The sequence below is a fragment of the Delphinus delphis genome, chromosome 8, assembly GCF_949987515.2.
Source record: "Delphinus delphis chromosome 8, mDelDel1.2, whole genome shotgun sequence".
In the NCBI taxonomy this organism is placed as follows: domain Eukaryota; kingdom Metazoa; phylum Chordata; class Mammalia; order Artiodactyla; family Delphinidae; genus Delphinus; species Delphinus delphis.
Window position 1 is genome coordinate 80,065,336 of NC_082690.1, and position 24,817 is coordinate 80,090,152.

The 24,817-nt window shown below is 41.9% G+C and overlaps 1 protein-coding gene across 1 annotated transcript; it reads left to right on the forward strand.

The window, feature by feature from the left end:
* Positions 1 to 170: 170 nt before the first annotated feature.
* LOC132430292 (xaa-Pro aminopeptidase 3-like) lies at positions 171 to 24,577 on the forward strand. The gene is given in 9 exon segments (XM_060019692.1): positions 171 to 591; positions 594 to 801; positions 803 to 904; positions 1,260 to 2,072; positions 13,589 to 13,736; positions 22,130 to 22,262; positions 23,735 to 23,851; positions 24,184 to 24,282; positions 24,564 to 24,577. Coding segments are annotated over 9 exon segments (2,055 nt in total).
* The last annotated feature ends 240 nt before the right edge of the window (positions 24,578 to 24,817 follow it).

Below are 24,817 nucleotides of genomic sequence, written 5' to 3' on the forward strand. Positions count from 1 at the left end.
CTATTTGCTTAATGATTTGCCCCCCTCACTGAACAAATTGGGGAATTAATGACCATTTTGCTTACCATTGGATCCCTGGCACTTACCTCAGGACCTGGTATATGGTAGGTGCTCAATAAATATTTCCTGAGTTTTCCGTGTTTCCTTCCTGAAGCGCAAGCATGGCAGTAATGCCTTGACTACTCTCAGCAACTAAGCTTGTTCCCGCAGTAGCAAGCGTCCGCAGCCTCTCCAGATGCATGTCATGTTCACAGCGAAGGTACTCCCTGCAGCCCATCCGAGAGAGGAGGATTCCAAACTGATACTTAGGCCAGCCCAGGCCCTTTACACACCCACACCTCCTCAGACCAGGGGAGGTGACGCCAGGACTATTCCAGGTGGAATATGCACTTCGTAGACACAAACTAATAGCTCTGATCTACAAGGAAGCACAAGGGCAGAGTGGTACAGACCACACAGTGGTACTGCTGTCCAACCCTACATACTATATGAGCAATGATATCCCCTATACTTTCCACCAAGACAACGATTTCCTGTACCTGTGTGAATTCCAAGAGTCTGATAGCATTCTGGTCCTTCAAAGCCTCCCCGCCATCAGTTACCAGCACACAAGGCCATGCTGTTTGTGCCTCAGAGAGATCCCAGCCAAGAACTTTGGGATGGCCCCCGATCTGGTACCAATGGAGAAACAGCTCTAACTGGAGGGGACGAAGCCTATACGCTGGAAGAATTTCAACATGTTGGACCGAAACTGAAAGCTGAGACACGTACACTGTGGTATGACTGGATGAGGCCGGCTCACACAGCTCCACTGTGACTACATGAAGCAGTTGGCAGAGGTCAAAGCCAGGAGCAAGAACAAGGTTCAGGCTGTGCAGCAGCTGGTACAGCGTCTCAGGCTGATCAAACCTCCTGCAGAGACGTAGAGCATGGACTTGAGGACACGGCGAGGGGGAGAGGTAAGCTGGGACGAAGTGAGAGAGTGGCATGGACATATATACACTACCAAACGTAAAATAGATAGCTAGTGGGAAGCAGGCACATAGCACAGGGAGATCAGCTCGGTGCTTTGTGACCACCTAGAGGGGTGGGATAGGGAGGGTGGGAGGGAGGGAGACACAAGAGGGAGGAGATATGGGGACATATGTTTATGTATAGCTGATTCACTTTGTTATACAGCAGAAACTAACACGCCATTGTAAAGCAATTATACTCCAATAAAGATGTCAAATATATATATATATGAATGCCCCCCCAAAAAAATCTCCTGCAGAAATTGAACAAATGCAGATTACTGGGAAGCTGACATCTCAGGCTTTCATAGAGATCATGTTTGCCAGTAAAGCCCCTGTAGAGGAAGGCTTCCTTTATGCTAAGTTTGAATTTGAATGCCGGGCCCGTGGTGCAGACGTCTTAGCCTACCCACCTGTGGTTGCTGGAGGTAATGGGTCAAACACTCTGCACTATGTGAAGAACAATCAACGCATCGAGGATGGGGAAATGGTGCTGCTGGATGGAGGTTGTGAGTCTTCTTGCTATGTGAGTGACATCACTCGTACCTGGCCTGTCAATGGCAGGTTCACGGCACCTCAGGCAGAACTCTATGAAGCTGTTGCAGAAGTCCAGAGAGATTTTCTGACTCTCTGCTCCCCTGGAACAAGCTTGGATAACGTCTACAGCATGACGCTAACACTGATAGGACAGAAGCTTAAAGAGTTGGGGATCATGAAGAACATTAAGGAAAATAATGCCTTCAAGGCTGCTCGAAAATACTGCTTGCATCATGTTGGCCATTGCCTCGGGATGGAGGTCCACAGCAGCCCAGACATGCCCTGCTCCCTCCCTCTGCAGCCTGGTATGGTAATCACAGTGGAGGCAGGTATTTATATTCCGGAGGATGACAAAGATGACCCTGAGAAGTTCCGTGGTCTTGGTGTATGGATTGAGGATGATGTAGTGGTAACTGAGGACTCACCTCTCATCCTTTCTGCAGATTGTCCCAAAGAGATGAATGACATTGAACAGATATGCAGTAGGGCCTTGACCTTCATTGCGACCCACATGCATATCCGGTTCAGGAGGGGTGGACGTTGGCCTCTGTGCACGTGTGCTTTCTGGGGGTCTCTGTGTGGACATTTATATACCTGTTCCACTGGGGAGTGCAGCACTATATGAGTGTATGAAATTGTGTATGTGGTCTTTTTTGTTTTATGTAGCTAGAAATCTGGGAAAATGAATTTCTGGATTGTGTATTACTACAACTTTAGTAACATTAATTCTGTAGAATTAATGACTCAGACAAGTTTAGTTTTAAGATGTAAAGAAAGATCTTGGTTACATATGTCCATGCATTCCACTTAACACATGGATAAATTCTCTCCAGGTCCTTCTCCTTCTGCACTTTTCCTGAGATCCACCTAATATCATAAGATTTTTGGGTAATGCTTATATATTTTGAGCCAATCACCAAGGTCTTTGCCTGCACTGAAAACCACGCATCAGTGATTGTGGGTGGCCAGTACGTACCTTCTATGACACCTGCCTACCTATCCAGGAGCCCACATACCTACTGGAGCCACGTGAGCCTTCAGGGCATTGGTGTCCTACAGTCACACCATTCAGCCACAGTCCAGATTCCAGCAACACTAGCTATTGAACAAAACATTTTTGAGCCTTTCTTAGTATTTGGTTGCCTGGGACCTGGAAGGTGTTTAGATTCTTGATAAGAAAGGAAATGAAAGAAAGAAAAGTATATCTGTGTCTGCTATAGATCCAGACCTCCATCCATCTGTTCTCAATCTAAAAATGATTCCTTTCCCAGACATCCATGCTTTCTTTATAGATTCTTAATGCATTGACCCTCAGAGCACACCCTTGAAGCTGCTTCCCTGGCCAAGGGCAGGTCCTCTACTTACCCTATTAAAGTCAGAGGAATGGCAGCTCGTATTCAGACAGACACCCCGGTTATTATTCTGTGATTTCCTTTAGTGCCGATAAAAACAAAATATGCAACCCACCCAGTACCTGTAAACACCCTGTGATCCTTTCCTTCCTTGGACGTTAGCACTGGAAGGACAATGGTAAAGACTCATGTTTCCCTCAACACAGCACTGGATGCAATTATATAAAACTCACTTTGCAAAGTGAACAGGGCGAGACTGCTGCAAATAGGTTATTTGGGAGCTTCTGTCATAAGGGGAAGCCCTAAATTCGAAAATGTTTAAGAAAATATTTGCTTTAGGGAAGAACGGGCTAGGAGATTAACACTCCTTGCAGTGCTAGAGGTTTGCCCGTCTTGTCGGAGAAACCCAAGGTACAGAGCCCAAAGCAGACAGGCAGTGACTTCATCGGGAGACAAAGATAATGTTAGCAACCAAAGTGATACAAATTGTGTCCTGACAGTGCTCACGCACCAATGCTTGGCTTGCTCAGCAGCTGTGGGAATGCATGGCTGCGCAGCTGGAGTCATCACCCCTGCGCCTGCTCTCCTCACCCACCTCCAACTTTTCCGTCCTGTGCTTGTTACTTTCTAAGAGGGGACTGAAAAGAAACCCACAACTCTGGCTTCTCACTCCCTCGGCCTCTGTGGCCTCAACAACCTGTTTCTGGAATTGGGTTTCCTTTGTTCACTTACAATCCTGGAATAAGGAATTTCCTTTTCTTCCTATAAATCATTTTCTGTAGTCTTCAACTTTCTAGCTAAAAGCTTAGGTGGCTCTTATGAATATCAGCCTACTTGGACATGAAGCAGACTTCTGGCTGGATTCCTGGCGAGTTCTACAGGTGTTGCAAGTCACACGTAGAATGACCGTTGTGGAATTTTTCTAGTGATTTATAGTCCCTGACCCAGGCATATTGTCCTTTGAGTCCCCGATTAACCACAGCAGCTAACATTTGCATCAGACGATCAGGACCTTCAAGAACTGACACAGCGGGCTTCCCTGGTGGCGCAGTGGTTGAGAGTCCGCCTGCCGATGCAGGGGACACGGGTTCGTGCCCCGGTCCGGGAAGATCCCACATGCCTCGGAGTGGCTGGGCCCTTGAGCCACGGCCGCTGAACCTGCGCGTCCGGAGCCTGTGCTCCGCAATGGGAGAGGCCGCAACAATGAGAGGCCCGCGTACCGGAAAAAAAAAAAAAAAAAAAGAAATGACACAGAGAGCGTCTCAGAGCAGTGGTTTAGGGACTGTCTGATCTATTCAGGATTGGTTGAGCAGATAATTGTGCACAGTGCTGGAATCTTGTTCATTCTTAGCCTTACCACAGACATGCTGCACATTTCCCTCCATGTTTCAGTATAATAAATACTTCATATATACACCAAGCTCTTCTAATGAAAACTTTAATTTTTAAAAAAATGCTTCAAATGTTACATTGGAATTTTTCTCCCTGAATTGAAGAGATACAGCTGAAATATTAACAATAATATTAACAATAATCTAAAGGAAAGAAGTATATCTAGATGGCCTCTGCCACATAGTTTTATGGTTTTACTTCAGGAATTGTTATTTTTCTCTATAATTAAACTGGGACTGGGCTTTTTATTTGAAACACAGCAGTAGAAATAGAATAATAACTCTCCTCTTCTCATAGTCATACCCAAGTTAGGAAGGTACTTCTCATGGTGACTTAAAGTTCTCTTTGTGTGTCTTCTTTCAAAATATTGTTATCTTTTTAATTAATTTTTGTAAGGTCAGAAAAGGAAAACTCCTACTATAGACATTATATCTTAATTGGGTTTAAGATCCATAAAATAAGTTAAATCCCCAGATAAAGACATTGCAACTCATTAAAATAGAAAAATTGGGCTTTGTTATGTTTTTCAAAACATTCATAACCAACATCCTCCTTAGCTTTCTTAATAATAGAAAGATTGCAAATACGATGTATGAGTGCCTCTCCCTGTCCTGTGTCCATGTCACATAAGTACAGCATAGTGGCTGTCCCACCAGTTCCAGCTGTGACCTCAGAGTCCTTTGTAACACAGGTTTCCAGTAACCGCTGTCCATAAAACAGGAGTTGGGATTTGAGTGAGACTCTGTCTACCATCCCTCAACTGGCATATGATCAATGATAAGGTAACTTCTTTGTGTGTGTATGTTAGAAACTAAGTGAGGGCCCAGGATGGTGGCCCAAGAGGTTTCCAAGCAACCTCTTGCTTGGAAGAGGTTTTTATGGTGTGTTTTTTGTTTAGTTTTGTTTGTTTTTTTTTATTTTAGTTTCCTGAAGTGGGATCTGTATCCCAAAACTTAAGCTGATAGGGTTAAGTTTTAAGCCTGGACAAATATACTTCCAGCTGAATTGTTTACTAATCCTAATATGAGAAGGTGAATACATCATTAAACCCTAATTGTAGGGCAGAATTCCACTGTCCCAAAGCACATGTGTCTTCCTGGCTCCTCTCACCTCTGCCTTTGTGTCACTGGGGAACTTGGGGTTAGCATCAGTATTATGCAGATCAGGGGTCCCCACTGAAACCAAGGTCTCTTGGGGTGTGCTTCATGAGAAGCTGAGAGAACTGCAGTCTTTGTGAGCATTTCTTAATGCTTTGTATGACTTTTGTGCAATTATGTAAGTTCAATTTGGACAAAATGCTGTTACTTTTTAAGTCCCTATTGACTGAAAGTAGATATGTCATTCCCTAACAAGGGAACGCCATTTGTTACTGTCATTTTAAAAGTAAACTATAAAACAATGTAAAAAAATAAATAAAATAAATACTTCCTGAAGAATAAAATAATAAATGAAGGAATAAATAGACCATAACACACCAGAGATTCATACCACTTCCCTGAGTGTCTCCAAGTGCATTTAACTCTTTCCATTTGGACTGTGTAGACAAGTAATTACCCAGTGAATTTAGTTTCTTGTAAGCACTGAAAACATAACCTCATCTGCCCCTTGAGTCACAGGCCAGGAATTCTGTCACAGGGATGAATGTCCAGGATTTCCCTGAAGACTTAGCCCTGGTGGAAACAGTAAGCTGTTTTTCCAAAACAAATAATTCCCAACAGCAACATTTATTTCATTTATTTTTATTTGAAATTTTACAGAAGGAAGCCAGAGTTACCGGTAGAGGATCATGTTAGATTTTTTCTGTCCAAGATCTTGAGTTGAATAAATCCTCTCCAAAAAGGTTGCCAGATTGGTATGTTTTAGGATAGTTGGGGGAAAATTGTTCTGGCAATTCTGTAAGAAACAAAGAACAAACAATGCTAAAGGGGACTACAATAAATAAAGGGAGTGGTTATGTCTATGTGGTAGTATTCAAGTGATTTTTATTATCTATTAATTATAAAATTAATATATAATATTAGGATAATCATGAAAAACATTTATTTCCTCCTGCCCCTCCTCCTAGTCTTCCCAGTTTTGTGGGCAGAACCATGGGCCACACACTCTTTTTTTTTTAAATCTTTTTTTAACATTTTTATTGGAGTATAATTGCTTTACAATGGTGTGTTAGTTTCTGCTGTATAACAAAATGAATCCGTTATATATATACATATGTTCCCATATATCTTCCCGCTTGCGTCTCCCTCCCTCCCACCTTACCTATCCCACCCCTCCAGGCGGTCACAAAGCACCGAGCTGATCTCCCTGTGCTATGCGGCTGCTTCCCACTAGCTATTTTACATTTGGTAGTATATATATGTCCATGCCACTCTCTCACTTCATCCCAGCTTACCCTTCCCCCTCCCCGTGTCCTCAAGTCCATTCTCTAGTAGGTCTGTGTCTTTATTCCCGTCTTGCCTCTAGGTCCTTCATGATCATTTTTTTTTTTTTAGATTCCATATATATGTGTTAGCATACGGTATTTGTTTTTCTCTTTCAGACTTACTTCACTCTGTATGACAGACTCTAGGTCCATCCACCTCACTACAAATAACTCAATTTCGTTTCTTTTCATGTCTGAGTAATATTCCATCATATATATGTGCCACGTCTTCTTTATCCATTCATCTGTCAATGGACACTTAGATTGCTTCCATGTCCTGGCCATTGTAAATAGAGCTGCAATGAACATTTTGGTACATGACTCTTTTTTAATTATGGTTTTCTCAGGGTATATGCCCAGTAGTGGGATTGCTGGGTCGTATGGTAGTTCTATTTTTCATTTTTTAAGGAACCTCCATGCTGTTCTCCACAGTGGCTGTATCAATTTACATTTCCACTAACAGTGTATGAGGGTTCCCTTTTCTCCACACCCTCTCCAGCATTTATTGTTTCTAGACTTTTTGATGATGGCCATTCTGACTGGTGTGAGGTGATATTGCATTGTAGTTTTGATTTGCATTTCTCTAATGATTAATGATGTTGAGCATTCTTTTATGTGTTTGTTGGCAATCTGTATATCTTCTTTGCAGAAATGTCTATTTAGGTCTTCTGCCCATTTTTGGAATGGGTTATTTGTTTTTTTGATATTGAGCTGCATGGGCTGCTTGTAAATTTTGGAGATTAATCCTTTGTCAGTTGCTTCGTTTGCAAATATTTTCTCCCATTCTGAGGGTTGTCTTTTCGTCTTGTTTATGGTTTCCTTTGCTGTGCAAAAGCTTTTAAGTTTCATTAGGTCCCATTTGTTTATTTTTGGTTTTATTTCCGTTTCTCTAGGAGGTGGGTCAAAAAGGATCTTGCTGTGATTTATGTCATAGAGAGTTCTGCCTATGTTTTCCTCTAAGAGTTTGATAGTGTCTGGCCTTACATTTAGCTCTTTAATCCATTTTGAGTTTATTTTTGTGTATGGTGTTAGGGAGAGTTCTAATTTTGTTCTTTTACATGTAGCTGTCCAATTTTTCCAGCACCACTTTTTGAACAGGCTGTCTTTTCTCCATTGTATATTTTTGCCTCCTTTATCAAAGATAAGGTGACTGTATGTGCGTGGGTTTATCTCTGGGCTTTCTATCCTATTCCATTGATCTGTATTTCTGTTTTTGTGCCAGTACCATACTGTCTTGATTACTGTAGCTTTGTAGTATAGTCTGAAGTCCAGGAGCCTGATTCCTCCAGCTCCATTTTTCTTTCTCAAGATTGCTTCAGCTATTCGGGGTCTTTTGTGTTTCCATACAAATTGTGAAATTTTTTGCAAGGATTCTTCAATAAATGCAAATCAATCAATGTGATACACCATATTAACAAATTGAAGGAGAAAAACAATATGATCATCTCAATAGATGCAGAGAAAGCTTTTGACAAAATTCAACACCCTTTTATGATAAAAACCCTCCAGAAAGTAGGCATACAGGGAACTTACCTCAACATAATAAAGGCCATATATGACAAACCTACAACAAACATCGTCCTCAGTGGTGAAAAACGGAAACCATTTCCACTAAGATCAGGAACAAGACAAGGTTGCCCACTCTCACCACTCTTATTCAACATAGTTTTGGAAGTTTTAGCCACAGCAATCAGAGAAGAAAAAGAAATAAACAGAATCCAAATCAGAAAAGAAGTAAAGCTGTCACTGTTTGTAGATGACATGATACTATACATAGAGAATCCTAAAGATGCTACCAGAAACTACTAGAGCTAATCAATGAATTTGGTAATGTAGCAGGATACAAAATTAATGCACAGAAATCTCTTGCATTCCTATACACTAATGATGAAAAATCTGAAAGTGAAATTAAGAAAACACTCCTATTTACCGTTGCAACAAAAAGAATAAAATACCTAGGAATAAACCTACCTAAGGAGACAAAAAACCTGTATGCAGAAAATTATAAAACACTGATGAAAGAAATTAAAGATGATACAAATAGATGGAGAGATATGCCATGTTCTTGGATTGGAGGAATCAACATTGTGAAAATGACTCTACTACCCAAAGCTATCTACAGATTCAATGCAATCCCCATCAAACTACCACTGGCATTTTCACAGAACTAGCACACACTCTCTTAAGACCAAAACCTTGGATGATCTTAGTTTCTTCACTTTGTCTCATCTTCCACAGCCAATGGAGCACTGCTTACTGATCTTATTGGTATTTGCCTTAATCAGCTTGGGCTGCTATAACAAAGTACCATAGGCTAGATGTTAAAGCAGACATTTATTTCTCAAAATTCTGGAGGCTGGGAAGGCCAAGATCAAGGTATCAGCAAATTCGGTTCCTGGTGAGAACCTACCTTCTGGCTTGTGCAGCCACCTTCTTGTTGTGTCTTCACATGGCAGAGAGAGAGAAGGAGCTCTACTCTCTCTTCCTCTTCTTTTTTTTTATTAATTGAAACATAGTTGATTTACAATGTTGTGTTAATTTCTGCTATACAGCAAAGTGATTCAGATTATATATATATATATTTTTTTAATATTTTTTTCCATTATGGCTTATCACAGGATATTGAATATAGTTCCTTGTGCTGTACAGTAGGACCTTGTTGTTTCTCTTCTCCTTCTTATGAGAACACCAGTTCCTTCATGGGGACCACACCTTCATGACCTCATCTCAACCTAATTATAGCTCAAAGGCCCCACCTCCTAATACCATCACATTGGAGGTTAGGGCTTCAACATATGAATTTGGGCAGGGGGGGACATTCAGTCCCTAATACTACTTAACAAATCATTCCAAAACTTAGTGCCTCAAAGCAGTTATTGTGAATTCTCTTGGTTCTCTGGGTTAACAGGGATCAGTTGAGTAGTCCACATTGGGGGTCTCTCATGCAGTTGTAGTCATGTGTCAACTGGATGTCCAAGATGTCTGGATGTTCACATGTTGACAGCTAATGACAGCTACCAGCTGGGAGCTCAGCTGGGGCTGTCAACCAAAGTGACTATGAGTAGATTTTCCATGTGACTGGAGCTTCTCGATGCATGGCAGCTGGATTCCAAGACAGACTGACCCAAGAGTAAGCATTCCAAAAGGACCAGGTGACAGTTATATGACCTCTGTATTACCTGTACCTTGGTAATTAGATACAGAATCTTGATGAAATTCAGCTCCTGTCTTTTGGTAAGAATATTTCTTGGGTGGTGCTGTGTACTTCCAGTGGAAAGGATATAATTCCTGGTTGTTTGTCTTTTTATAATAACAGTCATTGATGATCAAATATCTAGATAAAGTAATTCATCAGTTCAAATCTGCACTTTTCAAAGATCATTCTGGCTATAGCATAAGTTATCTTAAAAAAGGAATAAATGTCACAGTTATGTACAGCTTCATGAGAATGGCAATCAAAATCAAGTCATAATTATATGAAGATTTATTAGGTACTTCATGCTGGTTTGATCATTTTAATAGTCTAAAAATAAGTTCAAAGGGGAGTGGAAAAAAAAGGAATAAATTGTTTTGGCATACTCTTTCACTGATACTGATCAGTTATTTAAATAAAGATCCTCATTTTTTTTTTAATTTTCTAATTAAAACATCAGCCCTTAAAGTTTAACAAACAATGTATTCACTCCCACAGCCAGGATGGATAACTGTAGCCTGAAACATTGGGTTTCCTCAAATGCATACTTTTTCTTTCCTTTCTCCTCTTTTTTTCTTCTCTCTTTTCTTTCTCTACTTCCCACCTCTCTCCTCCACCCCACCTTGATTTCTCACTTTTTTTCTCAGGCAAGGAAATATCTTGAGCTTTTTTCTTTTTTAAAAAAAAAAAAAAGACAGCCAATCACAAATGTAACAAAATTATAAACACTGTGGTAAAAGCTGCTTTCATCCAGGAGTTTCCCGAACTGAGGAGTATGTACTGCACTGTAGTAGCCATGGTCAGATGTTTTCCTGGAAGGTCCAAAGGCATTTCAGCAAGAAATCAAACCCTATCTGCATCCCTTGAGAGGAAGCAGAGCAGAGGAGAGGATAGAACACAGGCTTTGGAGCCCGATAAACCTTGACTGCATGGATTCCCAGCTCCACCACAAAGCGCGTCATCGCTGTTACAGTTCCAAGAGGAGATATGCTTCTCAAGCTTTAATGAGCCTTCCAAACACCTGTGAATTTTGTTAGAATGCAGAATCCGAGGCAGTAGTCTTGGAGTCAGGCCTGAGATTCTGCGTTTCTGACAAGCTCACAAGTGACACCTATGCTCCTAGACTGTGCACCACAGGAGCCAGTGTTTCTGCCCTGAAAGAAAGTCAGTCCTGCGTGTTCGCTCTGTGGAACAGGATTCTCCCCACTGGGTCCCGATCACATCAAGTGACATTGTCACGGCCTTTGTGACCCACACTAGTGGGAAGTGTCTCTCACATAACTTTGTAATAAGCGGTAACACTTACCCGTTGACCACAGGGTACGGATGGCAACTTACTGCAAGTAATGCCGTGTGTTAAGAAGACTGGGCACTGCCCTTCACAAAGAGAAGACAGCAGGAGGGTTTGGGAGCCCACCAAGAAGCAATACTCTTGTCTCTGTCCAAGAGAAGCCAAGATTTTACCACAGGGCTGAAGTCTGGGTGGCCCTTTGGGTTTCCAGTCTGCACACAAAAAAACGACATTATGATAATTAGTCTCCACAACATGCTTTCAAGGGAGGCATTATTAGACCCATGTTATAGGTGGAGAAACTACAGACATGGGGAAGTTATTTTTCCCACCCAAGGCCACCCAAAGTGTCAGGGATGAAAATGAGGTCAAGAACCAAAAACCATGGGCAAACTGTCCTCAGCATAAGCCATGAGACATTTTCTGCAAGGAATGTTTAGGCCCTCGTTAAAAGGTCTATATTAAAAGTGAGGGGTAGAAAAGCACAAAAGAGCTGTAGATAAAATATTTTGCTATTTGTTATAATCTGTTATGATTTTGAACGTATTCATCGCCACAAATGTTTCTCACAATCACCATTTCTCGAATGTCTTTTATTATTATGTCTGTGTGACTTTGGACATGTTATTTAATCTCTCTGTGCCTCCATTTCCTCCCCTGTGAAAAATTGGGATCTCGCCAAGAATGAAATGAGAGCACACGTGTAAGGAACTTTAGCAGAGACTGGCTTGTGGTAGGTATCATGTAAGTATTAGTTATTCCTACCCAGATAGTGCGACACATCTCCTCAACAATAACACAAGTTTGCCTGTGGTGGGAGCCATGGGATTCACTGTTCTCTGTTCTCCATGATGCTGGAGTGGTAGTGACCTTGGAGTAGGATTTAAAAAGTAATTTTCTGTCTGAATCCCAAAGGACAAGTTTCTCTATGTGACTCAATTCCCTTCCCAAGTTTCTTATTGTGCAGACATACCCCTGTAACTTTCCCAGAATAAATATTTGTCATTATATACATGAGATGCCCAGTTTCTAAGAATGTTTTTGTTATCATGATTTCCTCATATTTTATAACCTTCAAAGTGATTTCACAAACGTCATCTCACTGAAAACTTATAGCAATTCTATGAAGAAGGCAAAATCTTAATGTGTCCATTTTACGGATGGGGAAACTGAGACACTCTGAAGTAAAGTAATTCCCTCCAGGTCATATTGATTAATAGTAATACTACTAGTTACTAATACTAACGTTTCTGAAAACTCAATATTAGGTTAAACACATGAAAATGCTGGTATTCTACCTCTTTAAAGCTACAAAATAGTAATTTCATATTGTCCTACGTAAATGCTAAGTGTATCTGTCATTAATCCTCATATCAACTCTATAAGGTAAGAACAAATCCCCATTTTATCAACAAGGGGAGTGAAGATTTAGGGATAAAAACATTCACCCAGGAATTCCCCGGCAGTCCAGTGGTTAAGACTCCACACTGTCAACCCACAGGGCACGGGTTCAATCCCTGGTCTGGGAACTAAGATCCCACATACCCTGCGGTGCAGCCAAAAGATAAATTAAAAAACAAAAAAAGACATTTGCCCAAGGTCAAACAGTGGAGCCAGGATTCAAACCCAGGCCAGTATGACTCAAAGCCCAAACTATTGACAACTCCACCATATGGCCTAGGAAACGGCACAGCTCGATGACTCTACTGATGCAACATTTTTAGGATTAAAAACATAACATGTTTATACTCACTCTCCATGACAACCACATAAGGGAGAAAAGATCACCCCCCATACTGAAAATGAGAAAGCTGAGATTCAGAAGGTTTTATGGCTTGGTCAAAGTCACATCGCCCTTAAATGTTGGCGTTGGGACACAAACCAGGGCTGTGCAACTTCAAAATTTGAGATCTTCGCCACCTGAGGCCCTTTTAAAATTGCCAGAGTCCAGATGCCTCTGCAGACCAATTGAATCACAACCTCTTGAGGTGGAACACAGGTATGGATAGTTTTTGAAACTCCCCAGGTGACCCCCCTGTGCAGACAAGCTTGGGAACCACTGTACTACGCTCCAACCCTTCCCACCCCGCCTACTTCCTCTTCTACTCCATGGCACCTACAGGCGGATAAAATCTGGCCCGGAGGGTTCCGCTGTTAGTTTAACCCCACGGCGGTGATCTTAACTGTGTTTTATACAGCGCGATTGCCTATTTCCCAGACACACATTCTGCAGAGAGCTCCCAGCAGCAGCTAAACCAAGCCACAGCAATGGGCCAATCTGAGTATCTTCCCGCTGACAACAGTCAGCTGTCACTGAGGCTAAAATGGACAACGGTTCATCGAGGGAGGCCCTCCACTCTGCTGAGTGTTTAGCTTTGGCCTCAATAGGTACCCTGAATGGAGACAGCTGAGCATCACTGGAGTCTGGCTGGGGAGCAAGGATGAGGCTCTGGCCAGCCCTGCAGAGCGGGGCAGCCCTCCACCTTCTCCATCACTTGCATTCACCATATGCAGGGTCAGGGCCACGCTACTGGATGTAAGTGGTGGAGGCATGTATTGCCTCCCACTGGGTCCAGTCACCACCAGTTCAGAATACTTCATCTGTCCGGACTTCGCTTATTGTCAAAAATATGCTTCTTTGATTCCTGCAAGCCAAACCCATGGAAAAATAACAGAAACCAAATGCCAGGGAAATGGTGCCAAGGCAAACACATGTGAGCCCTGAAATAACAGGAGATACTGTGGTCACGTCTGACCTTCTGAACTGTGCTATGGGTTGAAGCAAAAACAGCTCTTGCTGCTGCTTACGGGGTGCGTGGTAATACTAGTTTATTTGTAGTGCGAAAGAACTTGGATTTAGAAAGATTGCCTTTTGAAACTTGGACTCGGCCAAGGGGCCAGAAATAATATCATTTTGAGGAATGACTTTTTTTTTAAAAGAAGACCACTTCACCTCTGTAATCAACATAAGCCCAGGATCTCCTGATTTTTATCTGTCAAATGATTAATATCTAAGACTCCTAGAGCTTCTACAAATGTTTCTCTTCTGATTATAGCAATATTTTGGTGCAGGCTAACGTAGAAGCAGGAATGCAAGTTCACTTGTTGATTTCAGCAGCCTGCAAGAGATAAATGTGGAAGCGCCCAGATGGAAAAGTAAAATGATGACTCAGGGTCAAAAGTGAATACACAGAAGGCTCCTGGATTCCACACTAACCAGTTTGGGCCCCAGTAGTAAGGCCGGCTAGGGGGCTGCCAATACTTACATTCCCAGTAGCTGTAATCTGGGCACACAAAACAAGTTACTGGGAGGAATTCGCTGGACATTAACATTACCAAGAAAAGACCACAAGTTACAGAGTTCACGCAAATAAAGACTGGTTCCCATGGAAGAGATTAAAACAATCGGCAAGGGCTTCCCTGGTGGCGCAGTGGTTGCGAGTCCGCCTGCCGATGCAGGGGACACGGGTTCATGCCGCGGAGCGGCTGGTCCCGTGAGCCATGGCCGCTGAGCCTGCGCGTCTGGAGCCTGTGTTCCGCAGCGGGAGGGGCCGCGACGGTGAGAGGCCCGCGTACCGCAGAAAACAAACAAAAAAACAAACAAAAAATAGTAACAATCGCCAAGCTTGCCTAAGAATGAAATACACGTTCTCATATAGTTTTTCGGGTAATATTCTCTTCCTTTAGTTACATCATTTGCTGCATATCCAGAAGATGTGTGTCTTAAAGAGAAAGAAAAATACATGGTAAAACTAGCTTTATTCTAATTATTGTGAGGGGAAATACCCTATAAAACAAGTAATACTACAAATAATTTGCAGTGCTTACTACGTGTTCAGGTACACGGTAAAACTTAACTACTTTTCTTATTAATATATTTAATCCTCACAAACAGTGATTGCCAGAAGTTCTATTTTTATTTTAATGGAGTTATATTTATCAATCTTATCATCTATTCTTTCTCTTGTTTTAGGGATCAAAAAGTCAAAACATTGTTTAAGAATTAAAAAATCCCCCAAATCATAAAAATATTTATCCTGTATTTTCTTCTGCAAAGTTCCAATATTCAATTGTCATATTTAGGTTTATAATTTATTGGGATTTTTAAATTTTATTTATTTTTGGCTGCATTGGGTCTTCGTTGCTGCGGCAGGTTTTCGCTAGTTGCGGTGAGTGGAGGCTACTCTTGGTTGCGGTGTGTGGGCTCCTCATTGTGGTGGCTTCTCTTGTTGCAGAGCACGGCCTCTAGGTGCACAGGCTTCAGTAGTTGTGGCACACTGACTCAGTAGTTGTGGCGCACGGGCTTAGTTGCTCCGTGGCATGTGGGATCTTCCCAGACCAGGGCTCAAACCCATGTCCCCTGCATTGGCAGGTGGATTCTTAACCACCATGCCACCATGGAAGTCCCCTATCAGGAATTTATTTTGGATGAAGATGTGTGGTAGGAATCAAATATATTTTCTTCCAAATGGATAACCAATTTTCCTAGTATCACTTATTCCCAGTACCACCATCCTTTCCACATCAGTAATGTCACATTCCTCATATGTCAAGTTTACATATCTTGTGTCGGTTGGCTTCTGGGCTTCGTTCTGACTATTCCTGTCATGACACCACACAATCTTAATTACTACAGCTTTATAGTAAGTTTATATCTGGCAGAAGAATTCCAACACCCTCCCCACACATTTGTCTATTCTTTTTTGATACTGAACTTTGCCCTTTTCTTTCAATTTTAGGAACACTTGATTAAGTTTCAGGAAAAACTCTGTTGAGGTTTTTGCTGTAATTTGCAAGTTAATTTGGGAGAATTGGTATCTTCTTGATACTGTCCTTCCATCAATGAACATGGTATGTTTCTCCATTCTGTTGCCTTTTCTTTTTTCTATTGACAGAAAGAGTCTTTGTCTTATCCCTGATTTTAAAGAAAAAGATTTTAACATGTCATCCTTAAAAATATTTGCTGTAGGTTTTTAGTAGATGCCCTCATTAATTGAGCAAGTTTCCTTCTATTCCTATTTTGCTAATAGTTGGCTGACCATTTTTAATCATGAATAGGTATTGAATTTTATCAAACTCTGTTGAGACAATCACATGTTTTTCTCCTTTCATCTTTTTAATGTCAACTCATCTTTCCATTCCTATGATAAATCCAACTTTATTTTAATATGTCCATTAATATTCTAGTATTTTGCTTACTTAGGCACATGTATTTATAAATATGGCTGGTTTATAATCTTCCTTTCTTATACTCTCTTAATCTGAGTTGAAAAATGTTCCCTTCCCTTCTATTCTTTGATAAAATTGTCATCAGCATGCAGTTAGCTGTTCCTTGAGTGATTAACCAAACTCATCTGGTCCTATGGAGGGTTAGGGGGTTAACTTTTAACAACTGATTCCGTTTCTCTAGTGGTGAAGTTCATACTCTTGTTTCCGTTTCTTCTTGAGAGAGTGTTGATGTCATATTTTTTTAAGACAGTGATCATTTCTGTCTTTTCAAATTTATGGGCCTAATATCTTCTTTTTATCTTTATGATGTCTGTAGTTATGACTCCTTTTTCGTTTCTAATATTGTTTGTGAATGCTGTCTTTTTTTTTTTTTTTTTGCCTTATGCGGACCTCTCACTGTTGTGGCCTCTCCTCTTGTGGAGTAGAGGCTCTGGACGCGCAGGCTCAGCGGCCATGGCTCACGGGCCCGGCCGCTCCGCAGCATGTGGGATCTTCCCTGACCGGGGCACAAACCCATGTCTCCTGCATTGGCAGGCGGACTCTCAACCGCTGCGCCACCAGGGAAGCCCTGTCTTTCTTTTTTTAAAGTTTTGATAAATTAGTTTTATTTCAAAGCATCAGTTGGAGTGGACACTGTGCTCCACCCAGATTCGCTAGGGTCCTGTCACTTCTCTTCCAGATTCAGAGTGGTTTTACTTCCGATGGCTAGCTTAAAACTCTTTTTCAGAGGACTGTCCTCAGGCTACTGGAGCCACTTTGCCCACCTATGCAGAACGACAAAAATGGCTGGGAATTCACATCCACTTCGATTAACCCTTAGTCAATAACTGACAGCTGTGGGGATAAGGAACCCCTCCTCCTACAACCAAGAGGAACAGCTCTGAAGTATAATACATACTTCAGAAGCACACTGTGGGATCAGGCTGAAGCTCTTTTCTGTGGGAGCTGGCCTAAGATGGTACCTTGCTTAGCTTCTTTTCCCCAGCTGGCCTTCACTACCCCCTCATATGCTTCTCTAATTGCATTTCTGTAGTAGATCAAGGACACACTCATCTTCATCTCCAAGTTTGCTTTGGAGGCACACAATAAGACAGCAGTTTTATTTTTTTCAATTCTCTATATTGTGTTTTGTTTTCTGTGACTTTCATTAACGCATTTCATCTTTATTATTTTCTTTTTTCTGTTATTTTTGGTATAACTTATTTTCTTGAATGGATGGTTAACTCCTTCATTGTTAGTCTTCTTTTTCTAATATTATCATTTAAGGCTATAAATTTTACGCTAAGTACTGCTTTAGCTACCTCCCACAAGTTTTCATACGTTGCATTTTCATTATTTTTTAGGTGTAAATGTTTCCTCATTTTCATGCTTATTTCCTCTTTGTGATAATCATTAGTGCTGGTCACTGACACATCCAGTTCTCCTCTTTTGGTCAGGTCCCCATCCCAAAGTCAGCCATAGCAATAGATATGCTTTGGTCAACATAAGATGAGTGGAAGTGATGTGTGTAATTTGGGGGCAGAAAACTTTAAAGGCACATACTCTTCCCTCCACCACTGCAACTAGTTGCCAAGTTGCAGAAGCTGCATCAGCTTGGGTCTCAGAGGGAGGAAAACCGGGAATGGAGCTCCCAACTGGCTTACACTAGAAGTGCACCATATATGGGAAATAAACCTCCATTGCTTTAAGATCTTGAGATATTCTAGGTCTGTGCACTATTGCAGCATAATTTACACTAATCTGACTGTTGCATCTACCATAGTCTGTAGAAATGCTTTTCCTTCTCTATTTCTAATCTTCAACTGTATAGAGTAGTTCCAGGTATTGTTTTCAAGTTTATATTTTATTGGAGAATGGTCAGAGAATATATCCTATATATTACTAAGTCTTTAGTATTTGATGAGATTTCCTTTGTGGGCTAGCAAGCAGTTATTGAGTCATACATGTGTAGACTAGATTAAGCTAATTAATTGGGTTATTCAAACCTTCAATCTCTTCACTAATTTTTGACTCTTTCATCTATCAATCACTAAAAGATGTTTTTAAAAACCTACTACATACAGATTTTCAAATGTTTCTTTATAAGTCAATTGATTTGTGCATTAAATATATTTGAGGCCGTATTATTAAGTACCTACAAGGGGCAAGGGGTGAACTGTTTTTGTTTGATTATGAAATGAACTTCTTTAGCTCTCATAATGCATTTTGTCTTAAAATCTACTTGTCAGAATGGCTGCTTCTGCCAAGGGCTCTGAAGTTATCCCTGCCTGGGATATCATTGGGTTGAGGGCACTTTTTATAATGATTTCTAAGCTGGGCAGGTGTGGCAGGCTATTCTAGGATCACACACATTGATAAATTCAAGTTCTAACCCCATGTGAGATAGGCCTCTCTTCCTTGTCATCTTGCTGTACTGAAGGTAGATTTTTTTCTAGTCTCCCGTTAGTGATGGTATAACTCTCCAACAGTTCCATCTTTAGGAAGGGGGATAAGTTCTACCTCTTCAGCTCAGGCAGGCCCACCACAGCCCTATCTCCCATCCCTATAGGTAGCCACAGCATCAGTCCATAATCTTTCTCCTTTGGTTTTCACAGCGCCCCCCCCCCTTTTTTTTTTTTTGCCCCTGGGGACTTTATTTACTGCAAGTAGCACTTTTAAAAGGAGTTTTCCATCAGGAGGATTTTAGGTTATCTAGTACCAGCAGCACTAGATGTTGTCTTAATTATATTTTATAACTGTGTGTCACTAACACTTTTGCCTATCTAAGGTCAGTGGGCTGAAAGCAAGATTTGTGATAGGATGGAGAAAAGAGCATAATGTTCCTGTTCTTTGGAGGATTTTTTATTTTACGAACTCTGAACAAGAGGATGATAATCACCCTCACACCCTAACTTTTTTCTCTTTGTTTTATGTTTTCCTGTCCCTGTATTTTTCCCTGGAGGCAATATCAGGAATAGGAGATTCCGGGATCTTAGAAGGGTAATCAGTGAAAGAACACCGCTGATGGTAATAACAGAATTAATAATGAATTGACATTTATTAACATTTAAATAAGCCAGACCTGAGCAAATGCTTTACACATGTTCTCTCATTGAAACCTGGAAACCCTATGAGCAACTGGACCCTAGGATGCTAAGCAATTTGCTCAGGTCCCCACACCTAGGAAGTGGTTGAGATCCCAACCTTAGTCATCCGAAGCTAGAGCCTGCAAAGGCCTGCACTCTCCCTCCAACATTCCAATTTGAATGTTGAAATTGCTATCCTTTACTTAACACCCCTTCATCTTCTTCCCCCAACACAACATCTACTTAGCCTTTTCATCCCTTCTCATGTTAGAATGGCAAAGGAATATTATTCAAATATAGATTTCTGGAGGATAACTCCTGACTGTGCAGCTCAGGTGATGCCTCCCCCAGGAGGTGTCTGTGGTCGCCTGTAGGGTAGTTCAGTGACCCTCCCAGGGTTCCTGTAAGCACACTGAACCACAGTTATTTCATTCTATGAGTCTCTCCTACTGGTCTCTGAGCTTCCTGATTGTCAAGACAGTCTCCTGTTCCTTTCTGTATCTGAAGCACGTAGCACAGGCCCTGGCATGTAGGAGACACTTGGTAAACATTTGATGAGTGAACGAATGAATGAATGAATGACTGGAAAGTGTTTTTCATGGAGATCAGGACCTCAGCTAAATATATTTCCAAGGATGTAGATGTCTTTTTATTATTCTTAAAAAATTTCTTCTCCTCATGTCCTGAAAACATGCAACCATTCCTCTAGAGATGCATATTTTTCTGATTTATATGTTAAGTCTGTTTCACAATCGCTAAGGTGTCACAGAACAAGTATGGATACACCTAGGGTCTATGACCTTACTCAGCGCAGTGTTGTGCTGGGCCTGGGGAGGTCTGCTGCCTCCTGGCTTCAGTCTAACTACGAGTCTTCTGTCCAGTTCTGAGGAACGTTCTGTTTTGCCCTGTGCCCAAGCATTGCTCTCCCCTGTTGTGACAGCATGACAACAGATGGTGCTTCCTCTGTGGGTGGCCACTCTCGGAAACCCTGGGAGTTTTTGCAAACTGATGCACTTATCCTGAAAGCAGCATTTTGGCATCTTTTTATTCTCTTTGTTCCAAAATGCGACTTTCACGTGGATGCCCTTCTTTAACAAATGTAACAAACCCAGGCACAGGTATAAATTCAACTGCCCACGGCTGACCCTGTAGGCAACTTCATTTCCCACTCATTAAAGGGGATGCACCATCTTGCTTTCTCAGAAATAGCATTAGATGTCTCAGTCACCCGACTCTTATTAAACCATGCCAAGCTTCATGTGCCAAAGCTTGACTGGAACTGTTCCTCGTCTGAAAAAAGAAAAACCACATATACTCAGGAACACAGTTCTTTTTAATTGGCCCCAGATGGGATGTGTTAGTATCCCTCCTTTCGTTCCATAATAAATCCTTGTAATTAAATATCAAATACTTATTACTCTTGTGCACGCAGGAGCCAGAAGAAGCTTTTCTCAGCATAGGAAAGTGAGGGGTGAGAGCCGAGAAGATAGAGATGAGCAAAGTGGTAGTTTTTTCGCACTTAGGTGAAGTAGAAAGGCTACAGTAGAGGTGAGCACAGCAGGGCTTGTCTGAGGAAACTCACTGATCTTAGGCTTCTTCTCCATTGGTTGATCAGAAAAAAGGAAGCTGCTTGGTTAAGAGCATGGGCCTCAGTCAGACAGACCTCGGTTTGAACCCTATCTCTGCCATGCAGTAGCTGTGTGATGCTAGGCAAATTGCCTAACCCCTCTGAACTTCAGTTTGCTCATCAATAGAATGAAAATAATTCTTCCTACATCACAAGGTTGTTATGAACATTAAATGAGAAATCTGTTAAACTGTAGGCACAGTGCCTGGAACATAGTAAGTAACTATAATTAGTCATCCCATGCAATAAGAGCTATTGTTATTATTGTTTATAGAAAACAGAGCTAGTCCCACATAGTGAGGTGATGGATGATGTGAAGTTGTGTTAGGGAGTCCACAGACCAAACCAATTTCTCATCCGTGATCTTATCATGATTCCTGACCCTCCCCACTAAAAAGCCACCACCTAAGGGCCTTTTGGAGACATGTCTTTGACTGAATTAAGAAATTATGATACCAAGGCAGGCAGAGAAAGCAAGAGCTATCTTACACATTATCAAGGATTTGTTAAGGGGACCAAAACCTGTTAAACGGCCAGGGTTGCACTGGAGAAAACCAGCTGCTGAGAGACCCAGACAGAGGACAGGTAAGGTTCCATGAGGGAAAAGGGCCAGAAAAAAGTAATCAATGGCCCAAGGCCTAGAACAATACTGCAAAGGGGAAACTTGGGGGTCAGGTCACCCATGGAGCATAAAATTAAAAGGGTAGAATGGTGCTGAAAGGGGGGAATGGGAGAGAAGACTGGAGTCCATCTTGGCCAGTTTAAAAACTTTGTTTTAGGTGAGAACTACAGAAAAGATAAATATTTTGGAAATCAGAGCCATTTCTAAGATTCCTGTTGAATGATCTGATTGTGTAAAAATTCATGAGTAATCATGAAGCCTCATCCTGCGTTTCATTTCAGGCTTAAGTCAGGCTGCATTTAAGAAAGAAATGCAGGAAACCTTAAGCCCCTGTAATGAAGTGGGCTAAAGTCCTTATAAGCAGTGACTGCCCTGCTTTACCACAGCCCATCCGATCTCTGGCGGTGCAGCTCTGGACCTCGCCCCAAGTTTACTCCTCAAGTCAGGAGTTGGAGGCTACTCTTATGCAGGAAGAACTGCTGAAGGCACAGAGAGCCCCCAAGTCCCAGGCCTTAACAAGTCAGTTGCCCAGCAATATGTATTGTGTTCATATTCTATTCAAGACAAAGAAATTATCCACAATGAGTAAAACTGGGCTAGTGGGCAAAAGCCACTGTGAGATGACTTGACCCAATATCAGGAAAGGCATCCTAACGGTCAGCAATGTTCTAAGGATAGACATAAAGTAGCAAGATCCCCATCATCAAATGTGTTTCAAGCAGAGGCTGGCTTGTAGAAATTCAGGGACTCAATGAATTTAAAGTTCCCTTCCAATTTCCCAGCCCTATAAAATAGAAGGTATGGCCTCCAATTATAACAAACTTACAGTTTAACCAAGAAGACAGAAACTGTGGAAATTATAACAGAGCCAAAGCAATACGCAATAAGCCAAACTGAAGGTCTAAAAACTCAGGACAGCAATTCCTAAAAGCAGCTCTCCTGAGAACATTTAAGACACACCTGAAATTCCTTCACACCTGAAGAAAAGTCATCCCTTTGCATAAGCAATAATTAGACTGGGCTCCTGGTAGTGAGGATAAAGATGAAGTACACATATGATTTAGAGCCAGAGAAATTAGTTCACAAACTCTTAGGCAGTGCCCACCAGATTCCTATGTAAATGAAGTACAGAGCATAATGCTTGCCAATAAAAAAACAATAACCTCAAATAAACAGTTGCTTTGCCATCTCATGGGAAAAATCAGATCGCTTCGATTCTGTTTTCTGTGTTTGTGCACGCTACGGGTCTATTCTCAATATTTTGCTTTGCAAGAAATTAGAATTCAAAGTCATGGCTTTCCAAACAATTGTTAATTCAGGAGATGGAATCTGTGACCTCACAATTTCCCTTGGGCTTTGAAATCATTACTTATTCATTCTTTATTTCTGACAGTGTCTGAGGAGTAGAAAAAGCATCCTTCATCAGCGTGAAACAGGAGCTAGAGATAAAAATTAACTAGGGCCTTGTTACTCAGCGTGGTCCACAGACCAGCAGCTTTGGTATCGTCAGCTTCTCCTCCCCTCACCCCAACCTCCAGATCTGCTGAATCAGAATCTGCGTTGTAACACGGTCCAGGTGATTTGTATTGCCCTGAAAATTTGAGAAGCCCTCAACTAGGGAACAGTGATTCTGTTGCCAACCTTCTGACCTTCACCATCTGAAAGCTTGAAGAAGAAAAAACAGCCTCTGGAAAACAAAAAGGGGAGAAAATTACTCCGATTGTAATCACTAATGGAATCACTGATCAAGCCGTTTGCATTGTTTCAGCAAATTTCCTATCACTAACGGGATACCGTCATGCTTAAAGTGGAATGGCAGAGACACTGGCTTGTTCTGACCCAAATCAGCTGATTAGTCTTGGTTAGTGATTAGACTGCAGTGGAAAGGAGAGAAAAGCCTTCCACAAGGGCCTTGACAAGGAAATGCAGCTGTTTCTCATAAAGTACAATGAATGAGCCTATAATAAGGCTTCGCCCTTTATAACCTGCAGTCTCCTGCCTGTCTGTCATCAGAGAGGCAACCCCTTCCCGCGGGGTTACTTCTGAGGTGCCAAGAGTTGCAAGGAGAGCGCAGATGTGCCAGCGGAGGGGAGCTTTTGAGCTTCCAGGTAAGAGAAATATACTAAACCAAGAAAGGATTTCCTAGACTCCTTCCTCAATTCTAAAAGGCCACTGATTGCAGAAACACCTTAGGCCTAACAGGAGCTTTTCAGGAGGGATTATCAAGACGTGCCTGTATAAGTCACAGACGTCTCCATTTTTAAAATGTGAAATTGAGGAAGGCAGCATTGTGGGGACACATGTTAGAGTCCAGAGAACTTGGCAGACCAGTGCTTGACAGCTTCATTGCCCGGGTTTGCTGATGGATGTTAGCAGTTCAGTCTCTACATGGGTCCACTGAAAATGTATAAGAAAATACAATGTTCACTGTTTTCTGCAGGCATCTATTTTGCTGTGGAACTGAAATACAACCCAAAGAACTGCAAGGAAGAGAAATATCAAGACTCCTTTCTCCGAAGAAATTTGGATGGAAAATCAGGTAAGTCTCAGTTTTGTGCTCCTGCAAAACTTTGCCTTTCCTGACCTGCGGCCTGAGTCTGGTCACCTAATGATCCATTCTTGATGAAGAAAGACCATCCAGCCATGGGTGTGTATGTGTGGTGCTGGGGGGATGGTCAGAAGCAGAGAGAGAAACTGCGGTCCTAAAAGGGGACAAAAATTGTCCCGCAAATACATAGTGAGTCCATGACATTCTGATTCCCTAACATGCAAAGTCAGTGTCTTTCACTCTATCGTACCTCCTCCTTCAAATTATCCTAGGTTTTCTGGTGTAACCGTCAAGCCTCTTTAAATGAGTAAGAGTCCTCTCTCTCTAGCCCTAGCCTGAGAAATGCACACCAATTAAAAACAGCAGGGGGGCGTGGGGGGGGGGGGGGCTTCCCTGGTGGCGCAGTGGTTGAGAGTCCGCCTGCCGATGCAGGGGACAAGGGTTCGTGCCCCGGTCTGAGAAGATCCCACATGCCGTGGAGCGGCTGGGCCCGTGAGCCATGGCCGCTGAGCCTGCGCGTCCGGAG